The sequence below is a fragment of the Manis pentadactyla genome, chromosome 15 (genome assembly GCF_030020395.1).
Source record: "Manis pentadactyla isolate mManPen7 chromosome 15, mManPen7.hap1, whole genome shotgun sequence".
NCBI classification, from domain to species: Eukaryota; Metazoa; Chordata; class Mammalia; order Pholidota; family Manidae; genus Manis; species Manis pentadactyla.
Genome location: NC_080033.1, coordinates 37,562,359 through 37,583,531, shown reverse-complemented (window position 1 = coordinate 37,583,531; position 21,173 = coordinate 37,562,359). Strand labels below are relative to the sequence as shown.

The window sequence follows — 21,173 nt, the reverse complement described above, 5'->3', positions numbered from 1 at the left end:
TCCTTGTTTCCTTCACAGCACTTCCTTATACTAAATTTAGTTTTGTGTTAGTATATCCTGTAATAAGTCTCTGACTGGTATTTTAGTCCTGGTTCTTCCTGATCAGGAATTCTGTGCGTCTTTATTCTTAGAATTTAAGTCTGTCAAAAATTCTGGAAGATCTTCAGCTATTATCTCTCAAAATATTATTTCTTCCCTATTGTCTCTAGTGTCTCATTCTAGAACCACAATTACAATCTATCTTCCATGTCTCTTGTCCTCTTGTTTTCCAGCTCTAGTAGTTTCTATATAATTCTCAAGGATTTTCTGGTTGTACGTATAGCTATTACCATCTTTGACTAGACAATAAATATATATTCTTGATCTTATTGTCTTATTTCAGTAAATTAGAACTTCTAAAACAGTATCAAACTATAACTGTGGCGTTGTCCACCCTTCCTTCCTTCTTCTTATCTGTCCATTCAATAATGGCATCAAACAACATCACTTAAGACACAGAAATGAGTAAGAGTATTTGTCTGTAATAAGTTTTAAGGGAAGTAAATAGTATATTAGCAAGATTTTCAACAGAGAAACCCAGGCTAAAATGTAAAAAGTTCCAGTATTTAGACTGTGAACATTTAACTATCTGGAATTATAGACCATCTCTGCTTCTATAACAATTTAAAAGTTACCTTATTTTTAACAATGGTTCTACCCTTAAAATATGATGAAATAGGATATTCAAGAATTCTTCAGGATCTAAGAGAAAATCAAAAATCAAATAAGTCACAGACAAAATTTTAAAATAATTCTATTATTTATTTAGAATTGTATTTCTATATTGAATTTAATTTCAGAACACATTACTTCAATTAAAAGTATATAGTTCTCAAGTTTTCCTAACAAAAAATATAAAGGATATTTAATGGCTATGAAAAACTGTTATGGTCCAATTTTGTTATAACTTTATTGCATTTGAAAGGGTATAATACTTCACACATGGTGAAATGATTTTACCTTATGTTGGGGGATTTAAGTAGCATAAAGGCAGAAGTATGACCTCATTTTTTCCTACTATTCTAAATTTTAGTAAGTTTCTAAACATAGCTAGTTAAGTATGCTGCCAACTCATTCAATATCAGGAGGTGAATCTCTTGAGTAAACCCATAAGCTAGAAATAGATTAAAACACTCTCTGACCATGAACTTAATCCTAATTGGCTATTTTGTAATGCCCTCCAAAACAAGGAAAGCTGCCTGGGAAAATGCACATGGATTCTATGTCACCCTTCATTTACAGAAAGGGAAACAACTCTGCACACCATTGCTGGATGGAAGGAAAAGACCCTTTATTTATTCATTTAAGGCACTAAAACCAGCTAGCTTCTTAGAGGAGTTCACTATTCTACCTATCACTACTTCTAGAAGACAGAAAGCACTTACAAAAAGGGAAAAAATTTTGTATCACATAGGAATAAATTTCCAAGTTAAAATAAAATCCCCAAAATATAGGGGAATATATTTCAGCCAATAATTTGGCATCTATTTTCAAGTTATTTTTAACACATATCCTATAAATTAGGACAGTCACCTTTTTCTTCAGAGGTAAATCCTGATGCAGCCTCAACTTTTTCAAGTATTTTCCTCAGTTTCATAATCTTTGTTGCACACACATATCCATATCTATGTAAGTAAAAAACAATTAATTCTGGCATACATATTAAGTTAGTATAACATTTTGATAGTTACACATTATATAACTCGAGCATGTCATAAATCAATAGGTTAGACAATTATTTTCAAGAACACAATGACAGGCTTCTTCTTGAGGTTTGAAAAATTTGAAGTCTAGAATCAGAATTATCCCAGATACTATTATACTTTTAAAATAACTGTCATATACTAATATGAGAGAAAATATTTTTAATTTATGATAATTGGTCTTCTAATACAATTTGCTTAAAAAATTAAAGTACTTACCTTACAAAACAGAAAATATAATTTTAAGAGAGAGAAAGACCTTTTAATACTCAAGGGTGAAAGAGCCATCAAGGGAAAAAGGCACTGAAAATGTGAAATCTTCAATCAAACCAACAATCACATGTATGAGATTTTCTTTCATCTTCATATACAGGACACATTCAACACATTAAAAGTCAACCTTTGATAAAATTCTAATTCTAAAACTGGCTTCAGAAGAAATCTTTGAGGCCAATACAGGCTTAATAAGGATGAGTCAGAACCAGCTAATCTCATACCCATTTTTTATACTGACCATCCATCCATTCACTCATGAACTTTTGGCAACCAACATATACTGAGCATGTATCATTTACAGAGTAATCTGACCTGTCGGCCACTGGGAATACAAAAGAAGTGGAGTAAGGTAAAAAACATGGTCTCTGCCTTTGAGAAGCAAGAAATGAAGAAAGCAGAAGTCTCAGTACCAAATAAAACCAGCCAGTTAAAGACAGACATGAATGCTGCAGACACAGGAAATCTTGATTCAAACAAGGCATCTGACAAGTTTCTTGCTGTGGACAGGGTGACAAAGTCTGATTAACCATAATTCTTAACTGGCTGGACAACAGTATCCAAATAATGTTTAGTAATAGACTTAAGGTATTTGGAAAGGAAGTGGTAACATGCCTTAGAGTTTTGGATTTGATCTGTCTTGTTTTACTATCAATTTCTTGGGAGAGTACATAGTATGTTTGAAAATTTGCAGAAGACAAAATAATTTATGTTAAACGTAAGACTCATAATTACTTAAAAGGTAAAACCTACAGTCATGTTCATCATTACAGAATTTAAGGAAAACAAAAGATGTAAGTAGGGAAATTTACACTTTCTAAATTTCTCCCTTATAATTTACTTTCCCCCTCATGTTATACATGTGATAGAGTAAGTCATTCTGAATGCTCATTATATATCAGTGTTCTGCATTTTTTTTTCAAAATCCTGTACCAAACTATTTAAAAATTTTAATTTCTAAGAAAAGTATGTCACAAAACTTAAATTTATCTTAGTATAGATTTTAAATTACATTCTTTGCTCTCTATATTCCTCAATTAGCAGATTTGTTTTATGACCTGTGGCCCTCTTTATAATCTAAATTTTATAATGTGACATTATCACATTATACCACTTATCAAAAGTCTTTACTAGGTGTCTCGTCACTTGTGCTTGTCCCATTACGAACTGCTTCCTGTGGCCAAAGAAAGACATGTTTATAATTTGGAAACTAGGAAATGACCAAAAATATCACCCTTTTAAAGGAGGTGGACTGAGGCCTAAATATATTCCTCCAACCAAGAAATGTGTTAATAAAATACATCCAATTTTATTCTAATACAAACATATTAAATACTAGCTATTCTACAAATTTTAATTTTCCCTTGATTTTCTTTCAGATAAAATTTAATTTAAGAAGACCCAGACTGTACCAACTGGACTAGCAAGCATGATTACTGAGAGAGGTAGTGCTGGAACTACTTCAGACAAAGAGTACCAAGTACTTTCCATCAACTTTCATAAAACTATGGCAGTTAGTAATTTGTAGTATGTGCTACCAAAATGGTATAATCATGTCAGGGCAAATACTATGTGCTACACCTTGACCAGATTTAAGAAATTAGATAACTAAAGGCAGTATAGGGAACAAAGATTTTTTTTTAGTTGTTAATACTTCATCAAGAGAACTGTTTTCACCCATTTCTTATTAAATGAAAGCAAGGTATAAATCAATTACTATACCAAAAAACAGCAAAGAAGATACCATCTAAAAGCAAAATAACTATATATCTTCTACTTACATTCTCAGAGGATTAACAATTTCTGTCCTCAGCAGCTCTTGAGTTTCACTATAATATTCTACATCGTTCTTTTCTTTAGGTCTAAGTAACACAGTATCCAGAACAGAACTAAAAGCAAACAAGCTGCAAAATAAAAGGAATATTTTTCTTCATGTTGCACACATACTACTTTTTGAAAGACAGATACTAAAAAGACTGTGATGAAAATAAATGCAAAGTCTGGAGAACAACTAACATACAAATTAGTGTTTTTTCATTAACACAGATACCCGGGATCCCCATTAAGGTTCCGATGATTCAATCATCAGAGCCTAGAGATCCTTCCAAGTTAAGGAGAATACTGATACCAACAAGGCAAACTATAGATTGAGTGTTATAAGATAAAAATATGCCTACAGTATATTAATAAAACCTTACAAAAGTTGAAAGCGGGCCTGCAAATATGAGTTGAATTATAAGAGACAAGAGAGGAGGAAGTTTGGAAACTACTTCCCAAGGTAAACACATACCCAATATATAACTCACTCTATTTTTTTCACTGTTATTCTTTTATTATATCTTATTTCCAAATTTTATATTTTCTAAAATTTGAATATAGTTGATATACAATATTATATTGGTTTCAGATGTACAATGTGACTCAATAATTACATACATTACTAGATATTTGCCATGGTAGGTATAGTTACCCCATTCCCATACCAAGATACTACACTATTATTGGTTATAATCTCTATGCTATACTTCCATCCCTATGACTAACATTATATCATTTGCAATTTGCACCTTTATCCCCTTCGCTTATTTCACCTGTTCCCCCACTACCTTCCTGTGGTATATAGGTGTGTAGATATCTTTTCAAATTAGTGATTTTATTTTCTTCCTGAAAATTGCCATAAGTAGAATTGCTGGGTCAAATAGTATTTCTATTTTTAGTTTTTTGAGGAACCTCCATATTGTTTTCCACAGTGGCTGGACCAATTTACATTCCCACCAACAATGTAGGAGGAGGGTTCCCTTTTCTTCACATCCTTGCCAACATTTGTTATTTCTTGTCTTTTGGATAGAGGCCATTCTAAGTGCTGTGAGGTGATACCTCTTTGTGGTTTTGATATGCACTCCCTTGATTAGTGATGTTGAGCATCTTTTCATGTGTCTGTTGACCACCTGTATGTCTTCTTCGAAAAAATGTCTGTTCTGGTCCTCTGCTGATTTTTTAATTGGATTATTTGGTTTTTGTGTTGAGTTGTATAGGTTCTTTATATATTTTGGATATTAGCCCCTTATCAGATATATCACTTGCAAATATATTCTCCCATATGGTAGACTGACTGCCTTATTTTTTGCTGTTGAGGGTTTCCTTTACTATGCAGAAGCTTTTTAGTTTGATATAGTCTCACTTATTTTTCCTTTGGTTTCCCTTGCCAGGGAGATATATCCAGAAAGAAGTTTCTTAGGCTGATGTTTGAGATTCTTGCCTATGTTTTCTTCTAGGAGTTTTATTGTTTCATGCCTTACATTTAGGTCTTTAATCCATTTAGAGTTTGCTTTTCTGTATGGTGTGAGACAGTGATCTAGTTTCATTCTCTTACATGTAGTTGCCCAGTTTTCCCAACACCATTTATTGAATACACTGTCTTTTCCCCATTGTATATTCACAGCTCATTTGTCATATATTAATTGACCATATATGCATGGGTTTATTTCTGGGCTCTCTATTCTGTTTCACTGAGCTATGGGTCTGTTCCTATGCCAATACCATACTGTTTTAATCAGTGTAGATTTGTAGTATAGCTTGAAATCAGGGAGTGTAATACCACCAGCTTTGTTCTTCTTTCTCAAGACTGCTTTGGCTATTCAGGGTCTTTTATGGTTCCATATGAATTTTAGTATTGTTTGCTCTAGTTCATTGAAAAATGCCGTTGGTATTTTGCTAAGGATTGCATTAAATTTATTGATTGCTTTGGGCAAGATGGACACAACCCACTCTAGATATCATACTTCTCTCTCCCCACACCTCTTTGCAGAAATCTAAATCTCTTTAAATGCCAAAATCACCTGTGACACTGGTAACTTGCTGGTAATCAAAGAAAAATAAAATTTGGCTAATATGGAATTTTATCAGGAAATCCAAAGACTATTATGTCAATTTCATAAGGCTGTTTTTGTTAGCACATCTGAAAAATTCAAAGCATCCTGCCAAAAAGAAAGGCCCACCACTTTTATTCTTCCTCTAGACTTTAAAAAATTTTTAATATCCCCTAAGCTCCCCAATTCTTATGACACAGCGGCACAGAGCTAACAGGTTATACTGTTTAACAGGCAGCAGGTTTGGCTCCCTCTTCAGAGTGTAAAATTTCTTTCCATATTAAGTTGTTCTACTTTGGAATAAACTACATACACAAGGGAACTGTGCTTGCACTGAAAATAATTCTGTAAAATAACTTCATGATTGTTTCTACTCAGTAAAACAGATACAGACTGCAGTCATGTTATTTGATATGCTCACTAAGACACGTACTTGCTCTCCTCACCTAACGATTTTCCAGAGATTAGAATATCATTGCATTTGTACCACTATCATTCACCCCTTATTCATTATTCACAACATCACTTTTATATGAGTTTTTTGGACATAGGCAAATGATTAAGTTTTTGGATACAGGCTTCCAAGGAGTATATGATGAAATGCAAATCTCCCTTTCTTTCCTGACCCCCAGCCACCCCATTACTTTCCTCAGAGGCAGTTAGCAGCTTCTCTCTCTCACACACACACACACACACACCTGCCTCCATGGCACTATATTCCTATTGCATTAATTTTAGACCTACCAGAATAAGGTTGAGTCTAAGTAACAAGAATTGTAATGACCCTGGATACCTTTCTTCTTTCCAATCATTATCTCTAAACCTTCTTTTTCCATTTTTGGTGGAGTATTTTCTTCTACCACTTCACTTAAGTAGCCTCCAAATGCTGAAAAGTAAAAATGAAAATGAAAGGAATTCTTTTTAAACTATGACAATATGTATCCCCACATATCTTTCTTATTTTAAAATATGCTTTTGTATTTTGATGCAAAATTTGTTTTTAACCTAAAACTAAGTTAAAAGGTTAAGTTTTGGTTAATTTTTCTTCAATTTGGCTTATGAAAACTGGCACTGTTCAAAGTCAACCTTACTTCCTTCAAAATTTAAACTAAGTAATATATAAAAACATTTGTCAAGTAAAATATTTTGTTTGCCCAAATTTTCTTATTTGTCTAAAGATGTTTCAATTTCAAGATGGAAAAGAAAACAAAGAATTCTGAAGTACTCTTTCAACTGTAATGAAAAATGTTTTTCATAAAGATGGCTTCGCTATTTACGCCTGCTTGACAATCAAGAGGCTTCACCACAATTAGCCAAAACAGGAAAGGGATGGCATGAGGAAACTGCCACCTGTCACAGGTAGTAAGATCTGTCCCTCACCAATCAATCAAAAACTATGTCTCAGAGTAGTGCTGACCTCCTGAGAAGATAAGCTCATTGATGTAGTTAAACAACACATTGAGAAGGTAATCAGGGCCAAAAAGAAGGACAAATTTCAATTTCTACCTCTGTGTTTTTGAAAATTGTAACCAAGAGGAAAAGAAAAATAAACCCCACTATTTTCTAATTTTAAGCCTCACTGTTCCTAATACTTTTTTAAACACCCCTCTTAAAATAACAGTAACTTCTTATACTCCAAGTAGCAATTTTTACTGATTTAAAGCTTGATGAGCACTGGCAAGAAATATATTGAAACCCTGTCACTGCCACTTACTGCGAAATGACATACAAGATTAGTACTAGAGTCATTCTAGGTTGGTAAATAAATGAAAGGCATCCAAATACCTAGAGAGTTACAGCGTTCAATCTGATTGGAAACTGGCTGCAGTGATGCGAACCTAGAGTCAGGCCTGCAGCTCTTCAGTTTAACAAACAGTGCCTTCTTCAGAGCACAGGTGAAATACCGAGTGCCCCTGAAGGTTCCGTCTGTACAGCCCGCACATTCATCTTCCTGAAAAGGAAATCCTTCGACATGCATTATTCTGCATCTTGCAAAGATATTTTACAAAGAACTAAGGTTTCTAGGATTTGCTCCCAGTTTACTCTTTCTCATAACTCCTTCATCACGCCTGTACTGAGAACCCCATCAGGAAAAAGGGGTTGGCTAATGAGCGCTTCAGCCCACAGCTAAAGATTTAAGAAATTAATTCCTTAATCCAGCATGAAATTCTCAATGTAGTTCCTTTCAGAAAGTATGCTTAAACCTTCCCTAGTAAACCCACTGTCCTGGACCATAGCCACAAGTATTAAAACCACGTAGGGAAGAAGCAGAGGGGAGGAGGCTATTTTAACAACCACCCTTCCCCCAAAAAAGCAGCATTCACTAGCATGCTGACAAATTTAAAAAAGAAATATACTTAAATAAAAGCTAAATGTACTCAAATTGTCCTCTCCTGATTATGAAGTGCCAAACAGTATATTTTGCTAATCTCCAAAGGGAAAATTTGCCCCTCCACAAAGATCTCAAAAGATCTCTAAAATTGGCAATTAATCTTAAAGCCAATGACATAAATATTAGAGCTGGTTGCAGGGAGGGAAACAGAAAAAAAAAGGAAAGCTGATAACAGACTTTCTTTTCCTTTCTGTATTCTTCTGTGTCCTTCTGTATTATTGCTCAATATAATGAGCCTAAACATACTGGCCCCAAAATCTACTTTCATTACTTGAATACAAATCAACTAATATTAGGAACAAGTGCATCAGATGCTTAACGGGTGGCAAAGGAAGTCAGGAACATGGTAATAAAAATTTTCTCCAGTGATGGCTTTTTTGAAAAATATTATATTCACCAAAAAACGTAATAGGGAAAAACCTGCACAAAACCCTAGATAGGGAAAAATTCCAGCTTTTAGGTCAAATTAAATTACCAGTTCCAGTCCAGCTAGTACTTCATTGAGTCCCGGTGGCTGACCAATCCAACGGATTACCCCATAGAAAGGAGGGTTCTCTTTAACTTCAGCCAGCGAGCCCACTTCCAGACCATGTGAGTTACCAGATGATATGGCCAAGGGTGGACTCTCCTGGACAGGTGTGTTGTTTAGCTCGCCCATCACAGACTGAACTGACAGAGAAAGCGGACTGTGGCCAATACTTCCATTGGTATTGGGCATCTTTGTCAGATTGAATGGTAAAGAGTGAAATCTGTTCTCGCTGGATAATGAGTTGATGGAAGGCGGTTGCAGTGGTGGTGAGGCATGTCCAAAGTCTGGAGATATCTCTGTAAGCGATTTTGCAGGGTCTTCAGCAACTATAAAAAAGTATTCTTGTTTAGAGACATTCATTCAAGAATATTAAATATGCCCTACATGTCTAAAACTTCATATCTATATCTAGCCCAACTGCCCGTTTGACTAATAGGATTCTCCTAAGTTTTGCAAACTTCATTATCTCCAAAGCACTGTTCTTGATTCTCCTCCACACCTCCCATTTCTCAGGAAATGGCACCCAATTTTTCAAGCCAAAAAAATCTATTATTGATAGATATTAAATAGACTTTGTTGGTAATACAAATGAGTTAGAAACCAGTGCAAAAATTTTAAGAAAGATGCTTCTATAAAACTAATGGATCAAAGAAGAAATCATGTAAATTTTAAAAATAAATAAATAAATAAGAATATTTGTGGAACACAGCTAAAATAATACTTATGAAGGAAATTTTTAGACTTACCAGTTTATTTTAGAAAAGAAAAAGGTAATATTAATGAACTCAACATACAACTTTGTGAGTTAGAAGAACACAACTTCCAAGCAAGTAGTCAAGAGGGAAGATAAAGACACGAAAACAGAAATTAATGAAAGACAAAACCAACATACAACAAAGAGAACTAAAGCCAGAAACTGTTTCCTTAAAATGACTAACACAGTTGCTAGGCAGGTACTGCATCAATGGGGAAAGAATAAACTGCTTAATAAATAATGTTGAGATATCAGTTATTGTATATTTTTTAAATTAAATTGGACTCTTACCTCAAACTCTACAATAAAAGCATTTCCTGGTGGCTTAAAGACAAAGTAAAAGGCAAAACTATAAACTTGTAGAAGATAATATAGAAGAATATTCATTATGATTTTAGGGCAGAGAGAAATTTCTTAAACGTAAGTATACAAACCAGAAAAGAAAAGACTGGCAAATATGGCCATATTAAAATTAAGAGCAACTTGTTCATTAAAAGGCATCATAGCAAAATCTGAAAATCTGAGCCACAAGCAAGGAGAAAATACTTGCAATACATACATATGACAAGGGATTAAAATTTAACAAAGGTTTATAAATCAGTAAGAACAAGACCAAAAAAAAAAAAAAAAAAACAGAAAAAAGTGGACAAAAGACTTGAAAAGGCAACTCAGAAGAAGATACCAAACCACCAACAAGTCAATGAAAAGATTCTTGCCCTCACTAGTAAGTCAAAATCAACATGAGATACTATTTCAAAAGTTAAGTCTTAGAACATAAACTGCTGGTAAGGATGAGAAGCCAATGGTACACTTACACATGGTGATGGGAGTGCAAAATGATGTAAGTACTGTAGGAAACAGTCTGGCACTATTTTAGTAAAGGAAAGATGTGATATCCCATGACCCAGTAATTCCACTCCTAGCCATACACCTTAGACATGTCTAAGAATGTTAATGGCAGAGCTGTTAATAATAGCAGAAAAATAAAAACAATTTAAATGTCCATCAACAGATCAAATAGATAAGTACACTGTGGTGCATTCATATATTTCACAGCAATGTAATGGAATACTGTACTGTAATGAAAATAAATTATCATCATGTTTGGGTGAATCTGTGTAACATAACATAATGTTTAGGGTGAAAATTACACAGCATACATACAGTCTAATTCCTTGCATATAAAGCTTAAAAGCATGCAGAACAAACAGCATACTGTTTATATACACAAACTTATAAAGCTATAACGAAAACCAAGAGAATGATAAACACTAAATTAAAAATGACGGTAGCTCAGAGGAGCGATGAAGAGAATGGCAGTAGGAAGAGGCACCAAGGGGATTTTAAGGCTAATAATAATGTCCTTTTTCTTAAGGGAGTATTTGACTATATGGTGTTCACTGTACTTTTTATCTTACTGTTCTTCATACCTTATCTAAGATTCTTTAGTAATGATATTTAATATAAGATTTTTAGAAGTTATCTTTTTCTTTCCCAAGCCTTCAACCCACCAAGTTCAACACCGAAATCCATAAAGCATTTGGTTTAATCTCCAAAATGTATCTCAAATTTGTGCACCTCTCTTAACCTGTACTATCATCCCCCTAATCCAGGCCACTGTCATCCTCAACCTGTAACCAGTCTCTGACCTGTTCTCTCCTCCTTCTTTCTGTCCCTCTCCAATCTATTTACCACACCACAACTAAGTGACATCTTTTCAAAATGCAAAGATTTTATGTATCTTGTATCATCCTCCTATTTAAAAACTCTCAATGACTTTCCAGTATTCTTACAACAAACACTAAATTTATCACCAAGACCTACAAAGCCCTTGATGATCTAGCTCCTACTTACCTCTCCAAACTCATTTTCTATACCTCCTTGACTTCCTTACTATGCAGTAGCCCTCTGCACTACTTCCTGCTCCTCAGAGACACTTTCTCACCTCAGGACCTTTGCCTGTACCATGTCCTCTGTCTAGAATAGTCTTCTCAAGCTCACTCTCTGACAAGTTTGTTCACATCAACCAGATCTCAACCCAAACATCCTTTCCTCAAACAGACTTTTCCAAAACACTCTATGGTAGACCACTTCCCACCAGTTGCTCATTTCCTTCACTGTACATGTCACAATCATTATCTTGTCTGTCTATACATTTATATCTGTCATACCAACTAGAATATAAGCTCCATAAGAACCGGAATTTTGTCAGTCTTTTCCATGGTTGAATCCACAGCACTTGGTCAGTATAGCCACTAACACAAGAAAATACTCAATGTTTGCTTTATAAAAAAGTGAAGAAAAAAAAAGTGAATACATGAATCAAATGTTGTAGTGAAAAGTTTTTTGAATGTGTAAGTGAAATTAATTACAGAAATGTTCTTTTATACCTAAATTACTTCTGTTTTCTTATTTAAATATAAAGGCTACACCATACAAATTTTATTACTTTATATGTCCCACTTAGGCATTTTGAATCAATATTCTTAGATGAAATTATTAAACAATATTAGATCAGAATCAGTAACTTAGGAATATTCTACCACAATATAGGAACTGTATAAGAATGAGAAAAAAACAGCAAAAACATAAATAATTCATGTTACCTAGATGATGGGAAAACTATGGTTTTACTAGTTTCCTTTCCTTAGAAAGAAACCAGTACACAGTTAAAGTATTAGCAAATCTGCCAGTAACAACATGGTAACTGGGTGGAGCTGCACCCAGTCCCTGTGCCAGCTCAGGCCCGCAGGGCTGTGATTCACCTAAGGACCCTTTCAGGCCCTTGATGTTTCAGCACTCTCAGGAATTTTTTGAGCATTGATAACTGCTAACACATGAGGCAAAATCCTAAGGAAAGCACTCTATCAGGAGACAGAACCTCCTGGAGAACTGTCATTCAAGTAAGCCACCTGCTTTGTGGCTAGGAAGAACTGTTGGGGATCAAAGGCCTTGACTGTTTATCTTCACAATACCCTATCTGATTAGAAATGAAGGCATGCAGAAGACGAAATCAAGGATAGCTCACTCATCATTTCCCACATGAGTATCTAACCCTGACTGATGTAACAGCAGACCTGTATTGGTACATTTGTCATCACTGACATCTCCTTCCTCCTCAGCTCGCACTTTCAATCTATCTATCTGTGAACCTTTTCTATTCATTTCCTAAATGTCTCCAATAGCCATCCACTTCTCCCCATCTCTTCCCCAACAAGTCTAGTCCCAGCTACTATAAGCTATCTCCAAGCCTTGCAACAGCCTTCAGTGGCGTCACTGCATTCCATCCACTGTCCACCCTGCAGCAAACCTGGTCATGTCACCTCTGGCTGGAAATCCTTCAGCGGCTTCTCATTTCCTTTAAATAGGCACACCAGGCCCCACACACCTGGCCTTGTTTGCCTTTCTCATAAAATGTTATGCGTCTCTGTTCTAGCTACTTCAGCTCTTTTTAGCACTTGGCAAACACCAGGTTCCATTCTTCTGTGAGGCCTTTAACATCCGTTATTCTCTCTGCCTAAAAGTTCTTCTGTACCCACCCTTTCACTCTGTTATCTACCACTCCTCTGATAAATCTAAGCTCATGTCCCTTCCTCAGAGAAACATCCCTGAACCCCTAAATAAATTCATCCTTAAATATACTCTCACACCACCATGTGCCTTCATTGCATTCTTCACGGTTGCAATTCTACGCCTGTTTCTGTGATTGTCTACTTTAACAACTTGATCATAAACTCAAAAAGGGCAAGGAACATGTCTGTTTTTTATCACCATTGTAACCTCAGTGCCTAGAAGAATGTCTAGCACATAATAAGTACTCAATAAATACTTGTTGAACACATGAACAAAGAAAAGAATAAAGCACAAGAAAATGATGTCCCACAACCAAGGGAATACAGTTTTTAAAAAGGAGTATTTTAAAGAGAAAAAAAAAAACCCAGACAGAGAACTCTTTAGATGTTTCAAATGATTCTACCCTAAACAGATCAGTTAAGGTAAGAGAAGAGGTTTCTAATCCATTTTCTAAATGTTTTATTAATCTTAACAGTAGTGCAGTACAAATTGTATATATGATATTTTTAGCATTCTGTTTCTAAAAACTACATATATTAGTGAAAAAACCCATTGTTCTCTGATGAGTTAAAAGGAGAGGATTACTATAATGAACACTAAAGTTGTAGATTACCTTCATCAATGTACCATGTATTTTTTGATTTGGTTTGTGGTTGTGAGTCAACAGAAGACCCATTTAAGGTATAAAATAATTCAGATCTGTTTCTATTTCCAGGGTCTGAGGTAGATCCTATGGAACAAAAAAATTTCCTTTAAAAATAAAATCAGTGTGGTGGGAAAGTTTTTCCATAAGAGAAATTAATAGGCGTATGGTGTTAACAAATATTTATACAACCAGTAGATGTATACAAACACAATGTATTTTACTACTGTCTTCGGCTTTTAAAAGTTTGGTAACAATTTTGGCAATGTCAAAAAGATTCTTCCATCCAAAAGTCAATATAGAAGGGGAACAGGAGTAAGTTAAAAGAAAAGCCTGCTCGTCTTTTAATTTCCATTTTTTAAGTGAACCGCTTTGAAAAAATCATTTCACATATTATGGGTTATTTCCAAATATCAAAAATCACCACTCCCCAATTTCATTTGATGAACCATTAGTTCACAAATTTAACCTATTATTTAGAACAGTTCCTTTCAGAAGAAGGTAATCTTCAAGTGTTATACACACATAAATCAATGTACAAATTAAGTTTAAAATATTTAAGGTTTAAACATTTTGGAATGTTGGCCATAAAATTCTTTGCTTAATTTCTTAATGTCTTTGAAAACATGAAGCAGTATTGTTTTTTTCCATGTCAGATATGGAAAATCCAAGAAGGAGATAGCGTAGCTCTCTCACATGAGATTATTCTGCCTTAGTACTAAGAAAACATGATACAGTTGAGAGCACAGGGATCTCCAGAACCCATACAAAATCTTATTTCCTTTTCAATTTAAAACAGGTGGCTCTATACTTCATACCTATAACTAATATCTGCTACAACACAAGTAACACACATTTTAAGAAAACCTTTAGGCTATTTATATTTAAGTGAGAAGAGCAAGTTTGAGCTATAATCCTATCTAGATTTATAGGTTAACATAAAAAATACTATTACCTACATATGCTATTTAATTCTAAGTCTCCCAAGGTCCAGTGTCATATAAAATGTTTCCTAAAATACAATTTATTTTTACGTGAGCCTAAATAGCTTTGTCAGTAGATCATTGAGGAAAAAATATTCTTCTCCTAACCCACATTTGAATCAACAAAAAGTTTTAAGGCCTTTTAAATGAGCTGTTTAGCTTATATAACTACCTCCCTATATATCTATGAAATACGTGAAAGCTAAGGAAAAAAACAAGAACTCCACATATACTGTGAAGGGGTTTCTGGAAGAGAGACAAAAATTTTTGCTTAGCAGTTTGAAATTTAATTAGTGCCACATTTAGTTAGCCAAATCCACATAATTATTCTCTCTATACTTTATCCTATATAACATGGTCCATATATGATTCTTTTGTACCCTTGCAACTCCAAAATATATACAGAAATGATACAAGTAGGGGGTTCCCAAAACCAACTTATATAGACTAGCAAAAGACACAAGTCCTTATAGGAAACTCTTCATCAACTAAAAACAGTTGGGAACTCTTGACTTAAGCAAGAGCATCTCCAACAAATTTTTAGTAAACTACTAAAAATGTTTGAAAGAGTAGAGTCTACATATACATCAAGGAGTAACACCTCTTAACCTTTTTCAATGCTATGGCAAATCAGATATCATATAAGTAATGAAGAATTATATTCTATTAATCCATACCTGTAGCCTTTGGTTTATTATGACTGGATGAACCTTTGTCCCCAACACCTCTTGATGTAAAGGCAAGTTTGGGAGGCCTCCTTTCCTGTGTCACACTCTCTGAAACAGTAAACATGTTTTTTTAAAGATAAATGCAAATTCTTACAGAAGAGAAACAATTGAGCAAACAATGATAATAACAAAAAAAGCTTTCTTACAAAAAAACAGTATTTTCACAGTAGTTTTACAAATTCTTAAAGGCTGTCAAAAGTATTGAAAGCAACAATACCAAAAAAAATAAATAATTGCTGTACTTCAAAATGTATTTTCCACAAGAAAATACACCCCAAATGCAATTCAGCCAAATGCTTTATCTTCTTGAAAATTTGATCACTTGTAGTTAATTTTATTTGATGTGTTAAAACACTACAAAAAAAAACTCAATTTTTCACAGGTTTTCCCAAATCAGTATCCTAAGTCTATCCCTGTGCTCCACAAATATTTCTAGGAGATGCTAAGATAAACACAGATAAACATACTTCTTTACTATGTAATACCAGAACCTTTAATATGCTAATGTGCATTGTGAATCTCTCAAAGAAGGATACAGTAATTATTTGAAATATTTTTTGTGGCTGTCTACTTAGCATTTTAGAGTAATGTTATTTCATGAAACACAGTTTGGAAAAAGTCTGTTTAGGAATATGTATCAGGAATATATTTCAAAAAACATACATGTTCTAATGGACAGTGACTGCAATGGGGTGTCAGGGGGACTTGATAATATGGGTGAATGTAGTAACCACAATGTTCATGTGAAACTTTCATAAGGTTGTATATCAATGATACCTTAAAAAATAAATAAAACCCATACATGTTAAGAATAACATTGATGTGTGTACAAATGTATACACATATAAATAGGAAAAACACAGACAATTATACACAGATTGATGTAGAAAGCCAAAGACAAATATCATTATTTTTTAAGACACTCAGAACTTCTTCTTGAAATAAAGGTGTAATAAATTTAGCAAACCCGTTTTTGATATTATAAACAACAAAGGCCAGTAGTTTTCATAAGATATTCACAAATACAGATCAAGCAAATGTAGAAAAGTCAGTCTGGAATGTTTTCCTCCTGGGAAGTTCATCAATACATCTGTAGAGTCCAACCTGACACTTAGGAGTCAAACCCGAAAAAGCTGTGTACCAGCAAAAATGGTATCACCCACAGTGGATTTTTGAGAACAGAAGGGAAAAAAATGGGAAAGTTTTCACATTTCAAAACACAAAGAAAAAGGCCTTTTTTTTTTTTTAAGAAAAAGGAAGTAACACTGAAGTAATTATATGTAAATGATGCTTGGTAACTTTTTTCCACGGTTGGAAGGGGAGGAGATTGCATTATTAAACTATCGTAAATGTCTCAGAATAGGATCAGATGGAGCACCATTTTAACTCAAAAATTACACTAAATAACCATGATTTTAACCAAGTGGTATGGTTAAAGAAAAGCTATTTACTAACATATTTACGATACTGCCATTCAAATATCTCCAAGTATCACATACAAGAGCTACCCTGGAGGTGGATGAAACTTCTTGGTCACTGGCAAGAGTTCCCCGATTACAGCACATAAAGTGACTAAAGAAAACTAATTCCCACTAGTAATTGTACTTAACTGCATGTAAGTCCATTTAAAAGATATTCACACGTAAACAGTAATCTATATACCTGATAGAGTTAATGGTGATTATAACAAAGGCAGAAAATGCCTTTAATTAAGGCAACTGAGCAGTAGCAGAGGGGTGAGCCTGTGGTGATGGCTCTACTGAAGATGCTGGAGAGGGCCCCAAAGATTGAGAATATGGAGGACTGGAGTTGGACATGGTAGTTTTCTATCAGACTTTGTCTTTGAGGGGATCAAATAACAATTGTGAGCAACAGGTTATGCCTACAAAATTCTATGCCACACCTAACTTGTTCTTCATCAATTACTTACCAAATACTTTTTGTTTATTTGTCACAACTATGTTCATAATCCAAAACCAAAGCTTTGTACCATAAATGAATTTTAAGAGACTATCATCTCAGGAAAAAGTAAGTATGGGAAAGTAAATAAGATAAGAATAAAGTCAGCAGATAATTTTGTGATAGTAAAACAAACCTGCTTAAGAGATATTAAAAGAGATAGCATGGTATGTCCACCAAATGGCAGGTACAAAAATAGACACAGCAGTCTTGTTCATAATAACCAAAAGCTGAAACAATCCATTCTACAGGAGAATGGATAAACAAACTGTGATCTGTTCACACACTGGAATACTACATAGTAACAAAAAAGAATAAACTACTGACATACACAACATGTACACTGTGTTGAGTAAAAGGAACCAAATGACAAGCATCCATTATATACACACAGCAGGACTGCAATCAAAATTATAAAATTATATATGCACCCCTGTATTCATTGCAGCATTATTTACAATAGCCAAGATATGGAAACAATCTAAGTGCCCATCAACAAATGAATGGATAAAGAAGAGGTGGTACATATACATCATGGAATACTACTCAGCCATAAAAAAGAAGGAAATCTTGCCCTTTGTAACAACATGGATGGACATAGAGGGTATTATGCTAAATGAAACAAGTCAGAGAAAGAAAAATACCATATGATTTCATTTATAAGTGAAATCTAAACAGGAACTGACTCAGATACAGAGAACAAACTGGCAGTTGCCAGGGAGGAAGGTGGTGAGAGCACACCAAAACAGATGAAGGAGATTAAGAGATACAGACTTCCAGTTATAAAATAGGTCACATAAATATAATGTACAACATAGGAATACAGTCAATAAGAATGTATAGTGATGATTAGTGCACATGGTGTGTGTGGGGTCACGGGGAAGACAGTGTAGCACAGAGAAGACAAGTAGGGACTCTGTGGTAGCTTACTACACTGATGGACAGTGACTGCAATGGGGCATGGGGGGACTCGATAATAAGGGTGAAAGTAGTAACTAAACTGTTTTTCTTGTGAAACCTTCATAAGAGTGTATATCAATGATACCTTAATAAAAAACATATATGGTAACAAATGGTAACTAGACCTATCATGGTTATCTCATAATGTACAAAACTATCAAATCACTGTCTTGTGCACCTGAAACTAATATATTGCACATCAATTATAATTCAATTTAAAAGAATCTCACCCATCACTCTTGTTGAGGTAATCAGAAAAAGAAAAACCCATTGGAGACTCCTGAGTTGGAAAGCATAACAATAAACTAGTGAACAATAAAGATCAAACCACAAGAAATATCTATGAATTTGAATGAACCATTAAAGTAGGGAAAATTGCTTATTTTTTTGATGTACTGTTTAACATCATCAGCCACAAGAGCATAATTCAAAACCAAAGGAGAATTATGTATCCACAAAGAAACCTACTAAAGAAAATATAAGTTTACTTGGGTAGAATGAGTATTATAAAACCCAACAGCAAATATACTACATATAGCAACTATCCAAAAATCTCTACAAGGCCAGAATATTGATCAATATACTGACAAATAATTCCCTTATATTTTAGATGAGCTTATATGAAAAACTGTTAAAGAAATGCTGGAAGGTCCCATGAAATAACATCAGAGTTGCATACTGAGATCTAGTGCTTCAAGATAACCTTCTTGGGGCTCTAATTGTCTCATATGAGCAGGAGTCCTGCCTTCACAGACAACATCCAGAGTGACAATCAATCTCAATAGAAGACCATTTAGCATTATTCATCAAACTGTAAAATACACACACCCATTAACCCAACAACTCTACTTACAAGAAGTTACCTCCTTTTTTAAAGTTCTTGTAAATACTTTATATGATTATGAGCAAAATATATCCCACTTAAATACTCAGATAAGCATATTGATGGCACACAGGAAACATGTTCAGATGACATAATGTTGAGAAGGACAGACAATACATGAAAGGACAGAATTAGTATCCAAAATGATCTGAATGTTGGAAGACCAGATAGCTCTAATGACATAAAGTTTAAGAGGGACAAATGCAAAGTCCTGCCACATGTCCCCCAAATCAACCACACAAGTATAGAATCAGAAGCGGAAGTACATGTGAACAAAATTGGGGATTTAAGTTAAGAGTAATAAGCTCAGTATTCATTAATTCATTGATTTGTAAGTACATTCACTCAGACAAGAAATACTACCTACTCCATGCAAAGTGCCCTACAGTGGTCCCTAGGAAAATAATTCAGATTGTGACAGTTCTGTCCTCAAATTTTTTCTGTCAATGTTCTGTTCTATAGCAACCCTTAGATCACACATAGCCTACAATATTCTGTTGCCCTCTTGGTGCCCAAGCGTAAAGATGTCTTTAACAAATCAGTCTTACTCAGAATATCTAGAAGTCATACCATAGAAAAATGGCTAAAACAACTCAAACTGTTTAGGCTGGAGAGCAGAAGACATAGGTGTCAAATGGGAATTGAATTGTTTCAAATGCTCTTTCTGCATCCATTGATATGATCATGTAATTTGTTTTCTTCTTTAACCTATTAATATGGTGTATTACATTGGTTGATTTTAGAACATTGAACCAGCGTTGCATCCCTGGCATAATCTCTTCTTGGTCATGGTGTGTAATTCTTTTTATATATTGCTAACTCCAATCCACTAACATTTTGTCAAGAATTTTTGTGTTTATTTCATGGGAAACATTGGACTGTGGTGTTCTTTTCTTGTACTGTCTTTGGTTTGGCATCAAGATAACAGTAGCTTTGTGTGAATGAATTTGGATACTATTCTGAATTGAAATAAATTGGAAAGTGTTCTCTCTTTTCTGGAAGAGATTGTGTAAAACTGGTGTTAATTCTTTAAACTTTGATAGAATTATTCAATTAAACCCTCTGGGTTTGAAGATTTATTTACTGTGTGTATGTATTTTAAAATTAGGATCAGTTTTCTTAATTATATAACTATTTAAATCATATATTTCATATTGAGTGAGTTGTAGTAGCTTGCATTTCAAGGAATTGGTCTACATCATCTAAGCCATCAAATTTAAGTATGTTAGTTTTTTTATTGCGTTCCCTTATTACTCTTTTGATGTCTGCATGGTCTGTAGTGATACCTTATCTCATTCCCGATACTGGTAATCTCTCTCTTCTCTTTTTTGTCAGTCTTGGTAGAGGTTTTACAGTTTTATTGATCTTTTCAAAAAGTGAGCTTTTGTTTCACTGATTTTCTCTATTGTTTCTCTGTTTTTAATAATTATATTGACGTATGCCCCTTATTATGACCTTCCTTCTGCTTGCTTCAGGTTTATTTTGCACTTCTTTGTCTAGGCTCTTCAGATGGGCACTGAGTGATTTGAAACTCTTCCTCTTATTTAATATAAGCATTTAGTACTATAAATTTCTCAGCACTTCTGTGGCTGTGTACCAAACATTTTGATAAGCTGCATTTTCATTTTCAACTTGTTTGATATGTTTTTTGATTAACCTGGAGGCTTCCTTTTTAACCCATGGATTATTTAGAAGTGTGTTGTTTGGTTTCCAAGTGCTGGAAGATTTTCCTATTATTTTTGTTACTGATTTCTAGTTTATTTTCTTTGTGATCAGAGAATATACTCTGTATGATTTCAAATATTTTAAATTTGTTTAATGGCTCAGCCTATAGTTCTGGAATTAGTGGTGATGACTGCTTAACATTATGAATGTTCTTAACATC

At 34.2% G+C, this 21,173-nt stretch overlaps 1 protein-coding gene across 8 annotated transcripts in view; it reads right to left on the bottom strand.

Annotated features, from left to right (window-relative positions):
* The window catches only part of CYLD (CYLD lysine 63 deubiquitinase), a 62,088-nt gene that overhangs the window by 11,331 nt on the left and 29,584 nt on the right, over positions 1–21,173 (bottom strand). For 7 of the 8 annotated variants that reach the window (XM_036880982.2, XM_036880986.2, XM_036880983.2 and 4 more), the window contains 8 exons: positions 15,436–15,534; positions 13,746–13,862; positions 8,752–9,131; positions 7,670–7,835; positions 6,629–6,770; positions 3,797–3,919; positions 1,573–1,664; positions 675–741 (listed from right to left, as the gene is read on the bottom strand). In XM_036880982.2, coding sequence (XP_036736877.1) covers positions 675–741; positions 1,573–1,664; positions 3,797–3,919; positions 6,629–6,770; positions 7,670–7,835; positions 8,752–9,131; positions 13,746–13,862; positions 15,436–15,534 — 1,186 coding nt within the window. The remainder of the gene's footprint in view (positions 1–674; positions 742–1,572; positions 1,665–3,796; positions 3,920–6,628; positions 6,771–7,669; positions 7,836–8,751; positions 9,132–13,745; positions 13,863–15,435; positions 15,535–21,173) is intronic. The other variant, XM_057493435.1, reaches the window with a different exon arrangement.